The 20,101-nt window shown below is 46.8% G+C and overlaps 3 protein-coding genes across 10 annotated transcripts in view; 2 read left to right on the top strand and 1 right to left on the bottom strand.

The window, feature by feature from the left end:
- The window catches only part of ARNT (aryl hydrocarbon receptor nuclear translocator), a 47,223-nt gene extending 43,371 nt beyond the window's left edge, over positions 1–3,852 (bottom strand). The window contains exon 1 of the mRNA XM_061606568.1: positions 3,754–3,852. The gene's annotated coding sequence lies outside the window, so the exon portion shown is untranslated. The remainder of the gene's footprint in view (positions 1–3,753) is intronic.
- On the top strand, positions 1,969–2,935 carry CTXND2 (cortexin domain containing 2). The gene is made up of 2 exons (XM_061606358.1): positions 1,969–2,002; positions 2,715–2,935. Exon 2 carries the CDS (start codon positions 2,759–2,761, stop codon positions 2,933–2,935), a length of 177 nt encoding a protein of 58 aa, XP_061462342.1. The 5' UTR covers positions 1,969–2,002; positions 2,715–2,758.
- Positions 3,853–4,025: 173 nt separating the features above from the next.
- Positions 4,026–20,101, top strand: part of SETDB1 (SET domain bifurcated histone lysine methyltransferase 1) — a 30,974-nt gene continuing 14,898 nt past the window's right edge. For 3 of the 8 annotated variants that reach the window (XM_061606040.1, XM_061606041.1, XM_061606035.1), the window contains exons 1-11: positions 4,026–4,146; positions 7,643–7,868; positions 8,626–8,786; positions 9,903–9,940; positions 11,848–11,947; positions 12,717–12,845; positions 15,491–15,692; positions 16,660–16,733; positions 17,239–17,444; positions 17,951–18,080; positions 19,912–20,050. In XM_061606040.1, coding sequence (XP_061462024.1) covers positions 7,654–7,868; positions 8,626–8,786; positions 9,903–9,940; positions 11,848–11,947; positions 12,717–12,845; positions 15,491–15,692; positions 16,660–16,733; positions 17,239–17,444; positions 17,951–18,080; positions 19,912–20,050 — 1,394 coding nt within the window. In that variant the 5' untranslated portion in view covers positions 4,026–4,146; positions 7,643–7,653. Of the gene's footprint in view, positions 4,147–4,877; positions 4,973–6,464; positions 6,574–7,642; positions 7,869–8,625; positions 8,787–9,902; positions 9,941–11,847; positions 11,948–12,716; positions 12,846–15,490; positions 15,693–16,659; positions 16,734–17,238; positions 17,445–17,950; positions 18,081–19,911; positions 20,051–20,101 lie in introns of all 8 variants that reach the window. The other 5 variants (XM_061606043.1, XM_061606042.1, XM_061606036.1 and 2 more) reach the window with 4 other exon arrangements.

Here is a 20,101-nt window from a genome sequence, read left to right as displayed (position 1 = left end):
AGAAAAAGAGGAAGGCCAAATGAGATGCATTGATTCCATAAAGGAAGCCACAGACCTGAACTTACAAGATCTGAACAGGGTGGTTCATGACAGATGCTCTTGGAAGTCGCTGATTCATAGGGTCGCCATAAGTCGCAGTCGACTTGAAGGCACTTAACAACAAACATTTTATAAGTGCCGCGTAACCCACATTAAAAGGTTGGGCATGTCTGTGGCTCACAATCTAATAGACAGGATACAAAATGAAAAAGGAACAAGGCAGGAAGATAAAAAGCAAGCACTGAAGCTCCTTCCCTGGCTGATGGATGGGGCTAGGTTGCCCTCGGGCCTTAGATTCAGATACTTATTAATTTGGGGACATTTGATAAGTTTTGCCTCTTGTTTTTATGTGCATTGGACCAAACTGTGATATGCTCTCTCAAATTTAAGCAAATGCGAGAGATGCGGTTTGGTAAAAGGCTTTTGATGGTTGTTGTTAACCGATATATGCTTTGTCATGTGCCTTAACATCAATTGCAACATTGTACGAAAGTGAGATTTCCCCCTCCTCAATAATTGATGCATTTGAACAGAAAAAGGCTAGAAAAACATTTGTTAAATAACACAAAAGCAATTTTTTGTCTCACTAATTCCCCTCCTCCCCTTTGGTGCTTTATTTTGTTTTCATGCATTGGCATTTCTTTATTAGGACGAAGGGCCTCAAAAGCTGGAAGTGGCCAGGCCTCCCCAAGCCCCTGAGAAGTAGTATTAAGACTAGAACTCAGGAACAAATATAAGGTTGAAGCCATCCTCAAAAAGCTTGTTACCTCAAGCCAGGATCCTTAGGGCAACAACTGTCCAGTTGGATAAGCAAGGGGGGGATCATCACCTTGCTGGATCGTCACCTTGTAGTGGTGAGTGGGCTTGCGTGTTGCAGCGAACCCTATGAGCGATGCCATCGGGAGTCATGTACTCCCAGCAGGGTCACCCATGGCGGTAAGGTCAAGGGACAGGAATCAGACAAAGAATGATCCAAGAATGTCCTCAACAGCAGAACAGGCGGAGGATAATGTGTCTGTTACAACGGCTGTGAAGGCGGATGATGGCTTCAGCAGATAAAGGACTTCCAATCGTCGTGGTACCCATGCCATTGGACCAAAGCCTTTTTCTGTCAAGATTGTGTGTTGATCGTTGTGTGCTGATCTCCCCACATAAAACAAATTCACGCATCTTCCATAACAAAAGTCCCATGGTGATCGGCGAATGGCGACGGGGGCAGGACTGTGAAATCCAGAAGCCCCAAGTCATGGACTGGCATATTGGCGGGTGGATACAGATTCAGATGGATCCATTGTTAAAGACTTTACTTTGGAAGACAATCTTACTTGGTCACGAGTGATCGCGAAGAAGCATAAGCAAGGCCCCAGTGCTGCTCAGAATGCACTCTGCACATGGTTAGGGGTGCTAGCATCTTAATCAGGGGTAGGGAACCTTCGGCCCCTGGGCTATCTAATCCCTGAGGGCCACGCCCCTTACTGGCCATGCTCTGTGCCCTCCTCAAGTACTTTTGCCACGCTGGAATGCTTGAGGATGCCTCAGGCCCCGCCCATCATTGGCATGGGGCCCCCAAAAGGCTTCCTCCACGTGGGGATGCAGCCCTCAGCCTGAAAAGATCCTAACGAATCCTCCACGTGTTCAAAGGCGAATCCTGCCTCTTGCTACTTGATCTGTTCTACCCTCATGCCTGATAAGCCGCAGCCTGCCTTGGACAGTGAAGGGGGACATGGAAAGATTTACTGAGCAACAGAGGAGATGGTTTTAATGGGCAAGGGATCATGTCAACCCTCATTACCAGGAGTGCATGAAATGTGATGCCGCCCCAGCTTGTGAAGTATTCATGATACCTTGAGGAGACAGTAGACAGGGAGTTGGAGGTGCTCAGCGGTTAAGACGTCTGGAGGCGAGTAACCCGCAGATTTTTTTTGCAACGGACATCTCCGTGTCAACAAATTCCTAACGTCCGGTAGGAGCCAAATCCAGTTGACTTCATACTTCTTAACCTTTCCTTCGGGGCTCTTCCATTTTCCGCTCCCCTGCATTTGTAGTGTCATTTGTTTGACGAATGAATTGACTTTCAGTACTTCACGATCGGGGCTCCCCCAGTGTGCCCAGCGTACCAACCGCGATAGATTTCCTCCTTGTATCCCTCCCTTTCCATTGTTCTCATTTCCTCCAGTCTGACCAGTTTGTCTCTGCAGCATGCATTCAAATAGCTCGGCTCTTCGACTGCATACAGGGATCGCTTCGTTTTCTTGCAGTTCAGTGGGGAGGAACCTCAGACCCAAGGGCCAAATGCAGCCCTTCAGGCCTCTCTATCTAGAGCCTGGGACTCTCCCTCGGCCACCTCCCTCACAGCTGTCCTTTTGCACCCTCGGCTGAGAGAGAGAGAGAGAGAGAGAGAGAGAGTGCGCATGCAGAAACTAGCAGAAACATACATTTCTCTGCCCACTTTTGCCTCTGGACCCTCTCGCCACTGGCATGTGGCCCCCAGAACGTTGCCTAGAAAAGAATGGCTGGCAGGCTAGAACAACCGACCGGGGCGGGGGAGGGGTGAGAAAGAAAGAGAAAACAGCACGCTGCAACATTTTGTTGCCTTTCCGACTATAACAGTGAATGGTATGGCCATGGGGGCTCAGCCCAGAAGGTTCCACGGCATCTTGCATTTCTCCCCGCAGGTGAACAGGTGATGCTTTCGCTTGGCTGATGAGAAGCAGGGCCCATGGAGAATCCGACGCCGCCGGAGACCTTTGTGGATGTGGACAAGGGCATCTGCATTGGGTTCCTCTCCCTGATGTGCTTCTTCCTGATGCTCATGATAGTGCGGTGTGCAAAGCTGATTGTGGACCCCTACACCGCCATCCCCACCTCCACCTGGGATGAAGAGCAGCTTGACTGACAGCCCCTATCAGTGTGCAGGACCCATGATGGTGACGGGGAAAGACTTGGGCAAACGAGGGTGGAAAGAAATTGAGGGCTAACAGTATTAATTGCCAGAAGCAGTATTAGCAATAGCGTTTTCTACCCTGTTCTCCAGAGTAGTGGAAAGTTCAGGCCAATTTTAGTTTTTAATTTTCTCTGGCCATTTGCCTTTCTTGCTGGGGCTGATGGGAGCTATAGTTCAGCAACATCTGGAGGGCCAGAGGTTTCCCCACGCCTGATATGCAATCAGGCTTCGCCACCCTGGTGCCCTCCAGTTGTTTTGAACTATAACCCCCATCAACCCCAGCCAGCACAGCTTTGCTTTCCTGAGGCTGATGGGAGTAGTGATCCGAAACAGCCCTGCCATCTGGGGCTGATGGGAGCTGCAGTCCAAAAACCTGAAGGGCATCAGCTGGGCAACATTTGATGTGCACATCCATATCTGAGTTACTGCACAGATCTGGGGCTGAAGCGCAATAAAACTGCCCCGCAGAGTTGCACCTAGACGTCATCAAAGGCAGGCAATCAATACTATTGCCCCCCTCCTTTAAGCCAGGGATGGGGAACTTTTGGCCCTATAGATGCTGCTTAACTACAACTCCCATCATGCCCGGCAATTGGCTACGCTTGCTGGGGCTGATGGGAGTTGAAGTTCATTAAATATCTGCAGGGCCAACGGTGCTCCAGGCTTGCTTTAAACGATACGCGTTTCCTTTTGAGTAGAATAGGCTTGTGCTGTGAGAACTGTTGGAGGTGCAGGGGCTGGGGTTCAACTGCACCGGCTGGATTTCCTACCTTTCCTGTCAAACGGGTGGAAGGAAGAAAGGCGCTGGGATTTTGTGCAAAATGTCCTTGCATGCTACTGGAAAGAAAGGCAAAATGCACTCTGCCCCTATCCAAGCCGTTGCCTGAAGCGCATGCGTAGTAGCGGGGGAACGCTTCCAGTCTCCTCAGCCGCCTCCAGCGCGGTCTTTTTTTTCTAGCGGCGCATGCGCACAGCGCCTGTCAGGCTCGGTGGGTGTGTTTTTTTTAAAAAAAAACAATATGGCCTTGGGCATGCGAGGTGGCTCCACCCCCGGAAGCACGTTGAAAGAACTTCCGGTCCTTCCTAAAGTGCCCTCTCCAAGAGACCAAATTGGTTCCAAGCAAAATTATTTCCCCCTTTTTCCCCTTAAAGGGGGGGGAGAAGTAAGTATGAGGGAGGGGCTGGGGGTTTGGGTAGGGGGGCTGCTAATGGGGGGAGGGGCCTGTCTGTCAATCAGGGGGATGGCTAGAGAGAGGGGCTTTATTATGGGGAGGGGAGTGAGTAGGAAGGGGCTAAATGGGGGGAGCAGAATTGGGGAGGGGGGTTGTGAATGGTAAGACTGGTGCATGACTTAAACCTTGAGGGGTTTGGTGGGGGGGGCTCGCCCTGAATTTGGGGAGGGGGCTGCAAATTGAGGGAGAGCTTGCCTGGGGTGGGGCAAGGATCTTCTTTATAGGTGGGGGTCGAAGGGGTAAGACATGTTGCATGCTTTAAGTTGGTCATGGGGAGGGGCTGAATTTGAGGCGGGGGCTGCAGCTGGAAGGGAGGAGGGCCTCGTTTTTAGAGGCAAGATGGGGGCTGACTAGGGAGGGGGGGAGTCAATCTCTCTCGGAGGCCAGGGTTTGTGAGATAAAGCTGTTGCATGCCTTTAAAGGTAGATGGTTGAAAGGGGGAGTAGGAGATGGTGGATTTGGGGAGGGGGAGAAGCATTTGGGGGAGAGGAGGGGAAAGGGCTGGCTGACCGAGGGGCTGTTGCTCCAGACCTTGAAGGGTAGGCATGATTTGTGTCTTAAAATATGAATAGCTGGAAGAGGAAAACTGGGAGCGGGGGAGGAGGGTTTGAATTTGGGTCGAGGGCCTTGAATGAGAAAAGCGTTATGTGAATTCTTTCTAGAGGAACAGGAGTGTGAATTGTTGTGACATCCAATGAAGTGAACAAGAGGGCTGGATTTGGTGTCTATGTCCACTGAAATTTTAGACCACTTAAAGGTGAATGGTTGGAATTGTGGGGAGAGGGAAGATTTGAAACAGGGACACATCATTTTGTTTATGTGCTTGGTTAAAAAATAATTACATCCCACCTTTCTATCCTGCTTCTGAGTAGGGAAGAACATGGAAAGCCGCCTTATACAGAGTCAGATCATTGGCCCATTCAGCGCTGTTTCCATGAGCCACAGCAACTAGATTCTTCCTCCACTGTCAGAGGCATTATGTCTCTGAATACCAGTTGCTAGAAATCACAAGTAGAGAGAGCTGCTATTGCCCTCAAGTCCTGCTTGCTGGCTTCCCATTGGGGCATCTGGTTGGCCACTGTGAGAACAGGATGCTGGACTAGATATTGGACTGATCCAGCAGGGCTCTTCTTACAACCGGCATCAACTTTCTAGAGGCTCAGACAGAATAAAAGTCTCTCCCAGCCCTACCTAGAGATGCCTGGGGTGGAACCTGACACCTTCCGCATGCCAACCAGATGCTGTACACACTGAACTATGCTCCTTCCCCATAAATGATCTGTAGTCTATTAAGTCTTAAGATCTATTAAGTATCCTAGGTAGTCACCAGAAACTTGTCTATGTCCCCTGCTGATAACTTAGGGCAGGGATGAGGAACCTAGTGTCCTGCAGGTGTTTGTTAGACTACAGCAGCTCTGATAATTGACTGTGCTGGCTGGGGGGCCAATGGGAGTTATAGTCCAACAACATCTAGAGAGCCACACATTCCTCATTCCTGCCTTAGAGGTTTATTCGCAGGGGGCCACTCCATGTTTATTTATTTATTGCATTTATATGCTGCCTCATAGCCAAAGCTCTCTGGGCGGTTTACAACAATTAAGAACATTAAAAACAAGTATACAAATTTAAACCATACCAAATTAAAACCCATAAAAACTGTTATCTCCCTCCCCTTCTGACACTCAGGTTCCCAAGAGCACATGTCGTAACAAAACCAATAGGCAAGTTAAAACACATGCTATTCAAATGCTGTTAAAAATGCCTGGGAGAAGAGGAAAGTCTTGACCTGGCGCCGAAAAGATAACAGTGTTGGCGCCAGGCACACCATGTCACAAAGATCATTCCATAATTTGGGGGCCACCACTGAGAAGCCATCCTCCCAGCTTCCCTCGGAGTAGACACCCGGAGGAGGACCTTTGATGTTGAGTGTAGTGTATGGGTGGGTTCATGTCGGGAGAGGCGTTCTTCCATCAGGTATTGTGGTCCCAAGCCGTGTAAGGCTTTATAGGTTAAAACCAGCACCTTGAATCAGGCTTGGAAACTTACAGACAGCCAATGCAAACGGTCCAGAATCGGTTTTATATGTTCAAACCATCTGGTCCCTGTTACCAAACTGTTAAGACTGTTATAGTCCTTAAGGAAGCTGTATTACTTGTGTGTGTGTGTGTGTCAAATTAAAGAACTCACTTCAGAATAAAAAGTATTTGAGAATACTTACAAACCGCCAATTATTATATTCTGAATTCCAGAATAACCCATAGAAGAGGCAAGCCTGATGTGAGCAAGAAAACTAAGTATGCCATTTGATCTTTACTTGCTTCAGAATCCTCCGGATGCAATTCCTTAACTGACGGGAAAGTACGTTGCAGGACACTGAAATAAATATAAGATGATAATCATGACATACAGAACCCTCTGTCAAGTACTGTAGTTCTACAATTTTAGAATAGGTGTGGGAAACTCTTGGCCCTCTAGACATTGCTGAACTATAACTCCCATCATCTCTGGCCATTGGCCCTACTTGCTGGGGCTGATTTGGAGTTTATTTATTATTTGATTTATATCCCGCCCTTCCTCCCAGCAGGAGCCCAGAGCGGCAAACAAAAGCACTAAAAACATTTTAAAATATCATAAAAACAGACTTTAAAATACATTAAAACAAACAACTTCAAAAACATTTTTTTAAAAAGCTTTGAAGACATTTCAAAAAAAGGTTAAAAATATTGTTTTTAAAAAAGGTTTAAAAACATATTAAAAAGCAATTGCAGTTCATCAGCATCTGAAGGGCCAAAGGTTCCCTATGCCTGATTGAAGAGAACATGGCTAAGGACACTCAGATCTATTCTGTAGGCTGTCTAACCCTTTTAAACAATCTGTTTGAAGCCCCTCCGTCCACAGAGTTATTTTGTCATTATTGTATTTATAAACACAGAAGACACGATTAACATTTTATTTTGGGTCATCATAAGAGTGGGCTGCTGGATGGATCAGGCTGAAGTCCAGCATCCTGTTCTCACAGTGGCAAAGCAGGTGCCCCAATGGGAAGCCTGCAAGCAGGACCTGAGCACAGCAGCCCTCTCTGCACATGAAAGTCCCAGCAGCTGGCATTCAAAGGCATCCTGCCTTCTCTGACAGTGGAGGGTGAACATAGCCATCATAATTTGTTGACCTCCATGAATTTTGCTCATCCCCTTTTAAAAGCATCCAATTTGGGATGTACAACCAGCAGACATTTCACTGCCGTCTGTATACATTTATTAAATAACAGCATACATACACACATTCCTCTTCAGACGGTTGGCAAGAATTTAAACTGGATAGTGCCAGTAACTACATAGGGAAGTAGCCCACACTTAAAGAGCAGGCAGAGTTGAACAATGTCTTGGGTGCCGATGTTTGGCAAGTATCTTCTTTTTAACACCTTCAGTTTCTGCCACTATGGCAGAGTCCCAAGAGATGATGGAGCTGCAGCGAGAGGTGATGGAGGAACTGGGGATCTCCTTGGAGGATCTCAAGCAGCTAATCGACGAGGAGCTAGAGAAGTCAGAGTGCATCAGGCAGCGGAAGCAGGAGCTGGAGCGACTGGAGGAGTGTGTGAAGCAGAAGGAAGCTGAAGTAGCCCATGTGGACCAGCTCCTTGACAGTGCTGTGAAGTAAGCAACAATCAGGGCTGTGGGGGAGTAAAATTGTTCCACCGTTTTGTGCTTGGTTTGATTGTTATAAAATGGTTATTTCTCCCTGGCAAAGCTTACGCCAGTGAATGCATGACCCTCCTATGCGCCTCTTCCCCCTGTGAACTTTTAACCCTCCTGTGCAAGAGAACCTCTAAAGCAGGAGTAGCTAACCTGTAGCTCTCCAGAAGTTGCTCAATTACAACTCCCAGCATTCCTGACGGATGGCTATGCTGACTGCAACATCTGTTCTTCTGCATGTCCTGTTTCTAGCAGAGGTAGAACAACAGAAGGGCTTTCATTGTGGAACTCCCTTCCTCAAGAGGGAATCACTTTCTTCATTGGCTAAATACTTTGTTTAGGCAGGCTTTTATTTTTGCTCAAGTTCTAGTTTCCTGTTCTACTTTGCTCTGCTGTTCAGTGTTGTTTATTTCTTGACCTTTTGTTTTCAAGAAGTGAAATTGGATTATTTATTTATTTATTTAATATATATCTCTCCCTTCTTCCCAGTAGGACACTGGTTGTCTTACTGACTTTTAGCATCGTTGCGGTATTAGCGTTAAGTAGGTGGTAAGCTCCCTTGAGGGCTTCTACATTGGAATAAAGGGATGAGCGAGTAAAACAACGATCCTCCACTAACAAATCTAAAGGCATTTTGGGGAACATTCTCCTGCGCTTCCCCAAAGAACTGGTTCTCCCGGAATTGCTTAATTTCTCTTCTCACTCACTATGCCAACAGGGCCGTGGACAAATGTGAAGTGCTGGTGAAGGACATCTACACGAACTTGGGCCTGGAGTACCGAGAGGCTGACTCAGAGGACGATGATGCCGCCTCCAGGCCTATGGAAGTGATCGAGATCCCCGATGAGGACGACGAGGATGTCATGAGCGTAGATTCAGGTTAGACGTCTGGGCTGGGTCAGGTCAGGCCAGGTGTGGGGAACCTTTCTCCGTGCAGATTTTGCTGAAGTCCCATCATTCCTGACCTCTGCCCTTGCCAGCTGCTGGGAGTTGAAAGTTCAGCAGCATCTGGTTCCTTGTCCCTGTTCTAATGACTACATTGGCAAACTATATAAGGCTGAGAAGATGCGGTCCCCAGATGTTAGATCTATAAATAAGTGGAAACTCTGCAATACAGCTTCGTTCCCAGAAATGGAAACCCTGCAATACAGCTTGGTTATCTGCATTCTTATTTCCAAAAATGCAACTTTGAAGTTAACAGCAATATGAGGAAATGCAATGGTTGTTAGGTACCATCTTTGGCAGCTGGAAATCTGCAGATTATTTCAGTACCCTACGACGAAAGTATCGTGCAGTATATCTCTTCCCCCATAAAAATGTCAAGATGGTTTTGCAAGTATGAGAAAATGTGTGTGTGTGTGTTAGTAGTAGTTATAAAAACTGCAGCTAGTCTTGAAAGGAGTATGGTCCTTTTGCTGTGCCTCTTAAGATGCCCTCCTAATACCTCTATGTATATCTAAATGGATCAGGCATGGGGAACCTTTGGTCCTCCAGATTTGCTGAACTACAACTCGCATCATCCCTGGCCATTGGGTATGCTTGCTGGGGCTAATGGGAGTTGTACTTCAGCAACATCAGGAGGGCCAAATGATTTCTATGCAGGGAACGGAAAACACATTTTTTTACCCCACTGTTCAGCTGAAAGAGGCTCTTGGAGCAGCTTACAATAATCAGTAATAAGACAGTCCCTTTCCTCAGGCTAAAAATCTGAGAGGCATGACACGACGAAAATGGGAGGAGGAGGGAAAAGGGTGATGTAACACAAGAGGAAAATGGCATGAGGTGAGAGGAGGCAAGGGAGGGGAGAGTGTGCAGTATTTAGAAAAATCAAAAGTGTGTGTTTATTCTACACCTCCAATCCCCCCCTCCCAAATAATTGGGTTAGGCATATTAAAATTTATTCAGACTTAATTGATTAGTACTCATTCTAAACAGACAGCAGTAGTACAAGCTTTTTATATTTACATTTCATGTTTGTGGTTTTTCTAATTACAGCAGATGCAAGTAACAAAATTGCAAAGGACCAGTCTTTGGTGAGTTTTTTTCAGGTGTGTCTGTGTGTGAATGGGTGGCTGGCAACTGAGCCAACAAATCAGCCTGGCAGTTGCATTACCTTATATTTCATCCTTGAACCACCTGGTGTCCTCCAGATGCTGCAACTCTCATCAGCTGCTGTGTTGGATAGGGGCTAATGGGGAATTGTAATCCAAAACAGCTGAAAGGCACCAGGTTGGCAAAGGCTGCTTCAATTAATCTTCTCTTTCCCTCGCTAGTTTTGTGGCAGATCAGGTGTGGGGACTTTTTTGTCCTCCAGATGTTGCTGAACTACAACTCCCATCATCTCTGGCCATTAGCTGTGCTTGCTAGGGCTATTGGGAGTTGTAGTTCAGCAACATCTGGAGAGTCAAACATCCCCATCCACCCCCCCGGTGGTGGATCCTCAGAGGCAGGGGCTCCTCTTTTGGCAGCTGCAACTGGCCTTCTGTCACTTGGTGATGCTTACCTCGCTGGTTAGCTTATCTGCTACATCTCACTCTCCACAAATCTGTAACATGGAGAGATTAATTCTGGGCTAACTAAGTGCGGTATGGTAAAAACAGGACATCCGTATCCAAATCTCCCCAGGGAGGGAACCTCCAGATGGATTGAAGTTTCCCAAGTTGCTAGACCTCCGCAAGAATATCTGCCCACCCAGCCATGTTGTCCTGCTTTTTTTGTTCTCTATTGGCAAAAGACTTTTATTTCTAGCTGCCGCCACCAGAGAGAGTATCGGGGTCTCCCAGTAAAGTATATCTGATTGTTTTGCAATACACTGCCATGCTGTAGTGGGCAACTTCAGGGGCTAGGGTCCCAGTCCTCATAGCAAAACACTCACGGAGAATCAGTCCAGATCCAAAACACAATCCAGAGGCAAAGACAGCAGGCCAAGCGCTAGAACCAGGAGCCAAAGACCTGTGTTGTTTCCAGCAACTAGGAGGCTCAAGAGAAAGACCTTATATATACTCTGGCCTCCTAGACCACACCCTGACTGCAGCTGCTGGCAGTGAAGGAGTAACGGGGATTGCTTATTCACAAGTAGGCCCCTTACTCACGAGCCGCATGGAGACTCAGGGGAGGTCCATAGATGCGTGCTTTGCCGTCGCTCCTTGGCCTGGACCCAGACCCTTTGGCGCCAGTGTTCTCGGGGGGGACGGGGGACAGACACATGACTCCACCTCCTCGTCTGACAGCTGCAAGGGTTCTTCAGCAGGTCTCTCCCCTCCTCTCCCGGAAGGCCCCTCGAGGGGATCCTCATCCCTGGTTCCAGGGACCCCTGACTGCTCCTCAAGGTCCTCAGCTGGTGGCATGCCTGGTTTTCCCTCTGAGGACTCCGATGTCCGGCACTAGCTCAGGGCTGGGCATGACGCACACGCCAGCCATTGTCTCATGACACTAGGACATCTTCAGCGCCCCTAGTGCGAGTACCAGAGAGGAGTGTGGGGGTTTGGTGGCTGGCTTAACCTTTCCCCGTTCTTTGCTCTTGTTATTCCTCCCTCCTCCCCAATGCTTCTCCATTTGCCGCTCAAGAGGGGTGGGAAATGGCTGGAAGTGGGGGCAAAAAGTCCCGGGAGAACGGGCCAGCTCCCCCAAAAGACATCGGCCACTTCCCCTCCCCAAACACCTCCTCCCCTCTGCCACAGTGAATGTTGGCAGTGAACAAGGGGTTGGGAATCCGGCGGTTGCCACCAAGTGCATAACTCCGCCTCATTCCAAGGACTCCTGAGAGAAACTGCTTCTGCTCAGCTAGCCTGGAAAGGGCTTGCCGTTCCCCCCTCTCTGGCCAACTGCCAAGGTGGCAGGGTGGAGCGTAGGGCCCCGGGTTCGAGGCCCATGCTCGCTCACACCTCTTCCCTAGAAAAATGTGAAGTGACTTAAGACATGCCTGCCCTTACTCCCGCAGCTTCGAGAAGCCATGGCCGCCATGAGAAAGTCCGCTCAGGACGTTCAGAAGTTCATGGATGCGGTGAACAAAAAGTCCGGCAGCCTGGACTCTCAAAGAGGTAGGTGTTAATTGCCCACTGGGCTGGCTTCAGCCCCGTGGGCAACTTGCTCAGAAAGCCAGTGGATGGGCTGTTGCCTGGGCGGCAAAATATTAGACCTATTTGTAGTACGTAAATGGAAAAACATTTATATTACGCATTTCTAGCATATTTAAAACAGCACGAGAAAGCGCTTAATCTGTAATAAGAGTATAACATTCACTATATGTCTCCCAAAGGATTTTTTCCCCTTGGCTGTCATTCATGACCGGGCTAGTTTTTGTTCTAGTTTTAAAGACTTTTTCTTTTGCATATTCACAATATAGTTTTACAGCCTGTGACAGTTTTTCGTGGTATCCTGAAAGCCGTCTTGAACTTTTTTTTAGGGGGGGGGGGGAGACATGTACCCTACAAGTGCTTAGAAATATTAAACTTATTGAAAGAGGATTAAACAAATTCATGGAGGATAAGACTACCAGCGGCCGCTAACCACAATAGCTACGGAGACAGGATTCTTCTGAATACCAGTTGCTGGGAGTCACAGGTGGGGAAGAGTGTTGCTGCTGCACTCAGGGTCCAGCTTGCAGGCTTCCCCGGAAGAGGCATCTGGTTGGCCCCTATGAGAACAGGATGCTGGACTAGAGCAGGCCCCTTTGACCTGATCCGGCAGGCTTTTTTTATGTTCTTATTTAAGTGTTTTTTTTTTTAAATAGCAGCGACCGACCTGGAGCACGTAGAGTCAATGGCAATCGAGTCTCAAGTGTCCTGTTTCTTTTTCTGCCTCTTGCAGGATCCCAACAACTGAGCCCCGGGTGCGAGCTCACCCACGATGGTGACCTGTCGGTCGGAGACCGCGTCCTGGGCAAGAAGCGCACCAAGACATGGCACAAGGGCACGCTCATCGCCATCCAGACCGTGGGTGAGTGTGGCAGCCTGCCAGCCAATTGCCTTACCTGATCCCGGGCTGTTCTGCTAAGGCAATGGCCTGATCGCCCTTAACAGCAGCTTGACTCTTGAGAACCTTGAGGACTAGAAGCATACTTTATTTTCAGGGAAGGGCCATAGCTCAGGGCAGTGCTGCTACTTTGCATGCAGAAGGTCCCTAGTTTAACCCCCGCTGGCAGGTAGGGCTGCGAATGTCCCCTGTCCTGGAACACCTGGAGAGCTGCTGCCAGCCAGTGTCGACTGAGCAAGGATCTGACTCGGTGCAAGGAAGCTTCTGGCACAGGTCATTACAGTCCACCGAAAGCTGAGTTTTAAAAGGATGCCTTCTGGTTCTGAACCACTGGGCTGGAAGGAGGCTGTGCTTTGTTCTGCAACCCTTGTTTATTTTTATTTATTTCTTTATTAATTATTTGATTTATATCCCACCCTTCTTCCCAGCAGGAGACCAGGGCGGCAAACAAAAGCACTAAAAACACTTTAAAACATCATAAAAACAGACCTTAAAATACATTAAAACAAAACAACTTTAAAAACATTTTTTTAAAAGCTTTAAAGACATCTTTAAAAAAAGGGTTGAAAATGGTTTAAAAAATATTTTAAAGAGGACTTCCGGGAAGGGTGACTTCGCTTGTGCCTGCTTTTGAGACGGGCTCCCGCCGCAGAAGAAGCTTATTCAGATATAAATCAGTCAGAACATTTTTTTTTTGACCGATGAAATTTCTCCCGGGCAGGGAGAAACGTAGAGATCAACCTCAAAAGCCTGTTTTTGTTGGGAGGACTGGATTTCATTAATTTATGAGAAAAGGTCCAGCCAGCAATGCCAGACGGACTTCCGAACAAGCTCTATCTGATTAATGTGATACGTTTATTTTTCTTCAAAGAGAAAACGGACTAACAGGCAAGCACCCTTCTTTCTATTATTTTTTTTACTTGGTTTAAATTGTTGCAGCAAAAAGAGATTTGTCAAATGAATCAGCTGTAAAGAACTTCTGGGTGAGCTATAACTCTTCTCTGTTATTCACGAAATTAACAGCTTATCTCTGTTTCTATTGCAAAAAGCTGTCCTGGAAGTGCATTCTAAAGATATAAACAGAAGAGGGATTTCTATTCCGAGGAACATTATATTGTCTGGGACTATTCTCTTTTTGGTCTATTTTATTTTGACGAATCTGCTTCTTCAAGACGCCACTAACTGTTTTGATGCTGGGAACTAAATTTGTTTTGTATTCTTGAACGTAGAGAGATAAGGCAGGTTGCTCTGCTTATACTGTGATGTCATCAAGCCTGGAATATTAACCCAATTGTTGCTGAAATAAGAAGTGGTTCTTCTTTATTTTTGTTTTGTTTTGTTTTCGTGGTTTTAAAAATGGCAATCAAGGAAGTGGCTGAGAATCTGGAAGTAATTATGTTTCAGAAAATAATGGATGAGATTGAGATAACGAAACAAACCCTGCGACAGGGCAGTAAGGAGCTGAAAATTGAACTGAGCAAAATGACGCAGGAGCTTAAAGAAATAGGGGATCCTGTGAGAGAGGAGAATGAGATCAGAGATGAGAAAAGAAAAAATAAAGGGAAGATACAAGCCCTGGAGATTGGAACAAATGTGGAATTGGAAAAAGATCTGGAGTTTATGGATATTAGAAATAAAATCTACTGTTTGGAATTTAACGTTATCTCTGAAGAAATTAATGAAGATATTAGAGATAAAGTTATCAATGGCTTGGATAATCTTCTGGACTGGAATGACGTGATGGAGCTTGATATAGAGAAAATCTATGGAATTAACTGCAGCCATGTGACAATGGAAAAACTCTCAAGAGATGAGCCAGTGCATTTTGTAAAAAAGAAGAACACAGATATGACTTTACAACAATATTTCAGCAACTTATTCAGAATTGATGGCAAGAAAATATTTGGGATAGAGGAAATTCCCATCAGACTCTTATTATATGACTATGGCTATGACAGCAAGATTATTATGGAATACTGATAATGGAAGATTGGACACTGAAATTACTGGACTTAACAGGACTATTGAAGATGGAAGATGGAATTAATATGGATAATGGAATAATGAAATTATTGGACCTAACAGATTTTGATGAGATGGATTAATCGATATGTTTATTTGGACTATGGTTATGACAATAAGATTATTATTATTATTAACAAGATGGATTAATCAACATGTTTATTTGGAGAAAAATTGATAGATATATTTCTTAAAGAATTGAAACCTCTCTTTGACTTTTTGTGGAAAGAATAAAGTAATGTTTATGAGATTTGATGATTAATTAAGATAACTACTGGAGGAAAGTGATTTTATAATATAATTTAAGAGACAGGATTGTTATATATTGTAGACCTATAACTGATTTGATCTGTGACAAATGGGAAGTCAACATTTTATTTTTTTGTTTAATCATTTTTGTTTTGTTTTGTTTTTTGTCTTTGAATGTTTTATGATTTTGTTTTGTATGTTTTATGAAAATTTGAATAAAAATTATTGTAAAAAAAAAATATTTTAAAGAAAGGTCTTTAAAAGAACATATTAAAAAGCAATTCCAAGACAGATGCTTCTTGTTCTTGACCATCTCTCTCTCACACGCCCATTCCTAGGTCCTGGGAAGAAATACAAAGTGAAGTTCGACAACAAAGGGAAGAGTCTGCTGTCGGGAAACCACATCGCCTACGACTACCACCCTCTGGCTGAGACACTGCATGTCGGGAGCCGGGTGGTGGCCAAGTATAAGGACGGCAACCAGATGTGGCTCTACGCCGGGATCGTGGCCGAGACGCCCAACGTCAAGAACAAGCTGAGGTCGGCGGCGTGTGTGTGTGGGAGCGCAGGAAGCATTTGCATCTTTTTTAAAAGAATGAACTGTGTTTCAGGGTGGTGTTTTTCCCCCCCTGGCCAATTCATAAATGGGAAGACTTTGTATTTGAATATGTTTCATTTCAGAAACCAGAAGGAAAGAGGGGCAGGGCAGGAAGATCTGCCCAGCAGCGGAGAACCCTTTGGCAGCCCAAGGGCTGCATTCCCTTCTGGGCAAACTTTCTGGGCACCACATGTCATTGATAGGCAGGGCCAGAGGCCAAAGTGGGCGGAGCAACAGCTGCAGATTTCCCCTTTGCTCAGCAGTCTGGAGTTCAAGGGTGCATGCCAGGCAGGCAAAAGCACTCAAGGACAGTGCAAAGCAGCCCCGGTGGAGGCCTAGAGGGCTGTATTTGAACCCAGGGCTTCAGCTCCCCACCCTTGTCCTGAGCTGTGGTTAGCCTTAGGTGTAAACTGGGCCACAGGGATCTACTGGTAGATCTCCGGGCGGTGGTTGCAGTACATCAGAAAAGGGTCCCTGACTCCCAGTTGCCTTGACTAATAGCAATATTGTTCTGAACGGAAGGATCTGTGAGCTTGGCTTTGGCTTGTGCTGAGAGGCAACCCTGTTCCCTTAAACCCTTAGCATACTTTGCCAGGCTGAGCCACTGTTTTGCACTTGGCCCCTGCTGGTGGAGCTCTGTGTTTTGTGTTTAAAAGAGATCCCCCGCCCTGCAGATCTGAAGTCTGCCCTGCCAGGCCTTGCCTAACCTACCTCTCAGGGTTGTTGCGAGGACAGAACAGGAAGGAGAACCACATTCGCCACCTTGAGGTCCTCGGAGGAAAAATGGGATGGCAACATACCTCCCTAGAAAATGCAGGCTACGGCCCATGTATCCTTTCCAGTCTCTGCCTTGTGCGGTGCATTAGTAAGGTGATGAGCTTGGCCTAACCGTCACCGTTTCCTTTCCAGGTTCCTTATCTTTTTTGATGACGGTTATGCCTCCTACGTTGTCCAGCCGGAGCTCTACCTGATCTGCCGGCCTCGTGAGTTGTTTATTTTATTATTCGTTGATTTTAAGCTACTTCCATGCCTCTTTTTATTTTAAAAAAAAGCCTTTTCAAGTTTTTTTTAGTACAATATATAAGAACAGTTATACACATATATTGCACTTAACTAAAACAATGGTGTTAAAACAGGGGAAGAGCCATAGCTCCTGGTTTACATGCAGAAGGGCCCTGGTCCAATCCCCAGTGGCCTCTCAAGGGAAGGCTGGGGGAAAACCCCTGCCCTAAAACCCAGGAGACCTGCTTCCAGCCAGTATAGACAGTGCTGGGTTAGATGGACAATTGGTCTGGCTGGGTATAAGCAGAGCTTGGAAAAGTTACTTTTTTTGAACTACAACTCCCATCAGCCCCAGCCAGCATGGCCACTGGGGTGGGCTGATGGGAGTTGTAGTTCAAAATAAGTAACTTTTCCAAGCTCTGGGTATAAGGCGGCATCCTGCGTTGCTGGCCTTGCTTTTATTCCGACGTGTTTCCCACCCGGCAGTCAAGAAGTCCTGGGAGGACATAGAAGACATCTCGTGTCGGGATTTTATCGAAGAGTACGTCACGGCGTACCCGAACCGGCCGATGGTCTTGCTCAAGAGCGGCCAGCTGATCAAAACTGAGTGGGAGGGGACGTGGTGGAAGTCCCGCGTGGAGGAAGTGGATGGAAGCCTGGTCAAAATCCTCTTCCTGGTAGGAACCGCTCAGGTATTGCTCACCTTGGTGTTTGAATACTTACAGCTCCGCTGGCCGGCGTCCCTCTGCGCTGGGATCCATCGCCCCATCCACGTCCTCCCCATGACGTGAGATTTGTTGTGCTGGACTGTGTGTGTGTGTGCGCGCGCGCTCACATGTGTGCACATGCCCCCCCCCAGGACAGGGGGGCATACAGCATCAGAAGCCCAGTGTGTCCAAGAGACAAGTTGTGAACTGCTGGACCTCTCGTGTGTCTGTGTACACCCTCCTATAGGACAGGAGGGTGTATAGCAACACAAGTCCAGAGTGACCAAGAGACACGTTCTGAACTGCTAGACCACTGGTGCATGTCTGTGTACGCTCCCCCTACAGGACAGGAGGGCATATAACACAAGCCTAGTGTGACCAAGAGACAAATGTTGAACTAATGTATGCATTCATTTATCTCTCGACCCCTACCCAGCCATTATATTTTTGTTCTCTCTCTCTTTCTCTCCCTCCCCCCTCTGCCTGCCCAGGATGACAAGCGCTGTGAATGGATCTACAGAGGTTCCACTCGCCTGGAGCCAATGTTCAGCATGAAGACTTCGACCGCCTCCACCCAGGAGAAGAAGCAGGGTGGGCAAATGAGGACCCGCCCTAACGTTGGTACGCCACCCCCTTCGTGTTACTTCCCCCCCTCTTTTCCCCTCTCCTTTTTAAAACGGCTATCATAAGAAACAATTTTTTTTCCAAAATTACATATACAGCATAAACACATCTTAGACGGCATAGCCATTTATAACGACGCATGAAAACGTGAAGTCCCAGGTGCAGAGAAGGATTTCTTATATTATCATTTTTGCATTTCTCCGACATTTCAGGCCCTCTCAGGGACTTGCCTTCGAAGTGGCATCTCCCAACTCTGGACTGTTGTTGACCAAATTTGAATGAACCTTTTTATGAGTCCCATATCTGTGTAGACCTGGGCTGGGACTTGTGTCTCACCTCCCCGTATCCTCGATTAATAAAAGAAATGAAGTCACTCCAGGTTGTTGAAAATGAGTCAGTTGCCTTTGGGCTTCTTAGCGACTTAGGGTGGCATGTTAGTTCCGCCATGATTGCCAAGCTCCAGAGTTTGGTGTACCAGTTCTGAATATTCGGTCTCGATGCTAAGAATTGCCATCATCCCCGTTGTTGGGAAGAGGAGGCGTAAAGCAAAACCACAGGTGTTCCTTGTTCTTGTTGACAAGTTGTTGTTAATAATAGTAATAATAATACTAGAATTGATACACCCCCTTTCATTTCAAGAAGGAACACCCAGGTGGATCACAAACCAACAAAAGCCGGCAGCAAAATAAGAATAAAACCAGTGACAGAACAAGAAAACCCCTAATGAAAAGGCATAGTGAAACGACGACATCAAAACATCCATAATATTAAAGGGTATAATCAAACAAAACCTGTTAACCAAAGCATAACCGTTAAAGCGGATAAAACAAACATAAAAGTAGGAGATTAGAGTCAGAAGATGAGGGAAGCGCTTGCTTAAACAAGCATGTCTTCAAGAACCGACAGAGTGCCAATACGTAAGGGGCCCGCTCGTATTATAGCGGGGAGAGCAATTTGTGCATCCTTTCCCACTATGAAAGTCCCAAAGTGATTTAGAGTTTAAAGTAAAACGACGACAGCCACCGTAATCATAATAATTATATCACATAAATATTTGCTGTCATATCGTTGGTGCTGCCCAAATGCCTAGGAAAATAAACATGTCTTTGCCAGGCACCAAAACAATGACACAGTTGGCACTCAGGCGGTCCCTGGGATAGCATTCCGTAAACGGTGGGGGAGGTCTGCTACAGAGAAGGCGCAATCTCTCGTGGCCATCCTCGGGACTTTCCTCAGAGACAGCATGCAGACGGGCCTAAGACGATCTTGGGGTCCGGCAGGTTCCTAGCGGAGAAAGGCAGCCCCTTAGGTGTAGAGGTCCCGAGACGTTTAAGGCTTTAAAGGTCAAAGCCAGTGCCTTGAACTGGGCTCAGAAACAGATTGGTAGCTAGTGGAGTCATGTTCTACCCAGTGTTGAGGCGTTTTTTTAATGAATTTAAGCAGTGTACAAGAATGCAAATAATAAGTTTGACAGAAGGAAACGAAACAAAGAGACTAGATAAGCCTTTCCCAATCTTTGGGTCACCGTATGTTGCTGGACTACAGTTCCCATAATTCCTGACCATTGGCCATGCTGGCTGGGGCTGATGGGAGTTGTAGTCCAGCAACATCTGGGGACCCCAAAGGTTGCGAAAGGCTGGACTAGATGATAAAGGATTGAACAACAGCAACTGCAGTTAAGCTTAGTTAGATTTTGTTGTGGTTGGGTGTGATGACTGCGTGTCCTGGATCTTCCTACCCTCCCTTTTTTTGTACACAGCTGTATGAAATCAAATTGGATCTTTCTCTCTTTCTCCCACTCAAACTTCCTGCTTCTCTCTCCCGTCAGGGGCCGTCCGGAGCAAAGGACCGGTGGTCCAGTACACTCACGACTTAACCGGGCCCAGCCAACAGTTCAAGCCTGTTGAACAGCCGCAGATGCCTGTAGTGATGTCCCAGCCGGTTTCCCCACAGTTTGTGGAAGTGGAGTAAGTTGCCAAGGAAGTTCCCCCGATGGAGAAGTCTGGAAGGGTTTTTGT

Source organism: Rhineura floridana, chromosome 22, assembly GCF_030035675.1.
Source record: "Rhineura floridana isolate rRhiFlo1 chromosome 22, rRhiFlo1.hap2, whole genome shotgun sequence".
In the NCBI taxonomy this organism is placed as follows: domain Eukaryota; kingdom Metazoa; phylum Chordata; class Lepidosauria; order Squamata; family Rhineuridae; genus Rhineura; species Rhineura floridana.
The sequence above is the reverse complement of the archived record's forward strand: the minus strand, read 5'-3'. Positions and strand labels throughout refer to the sequence as shown.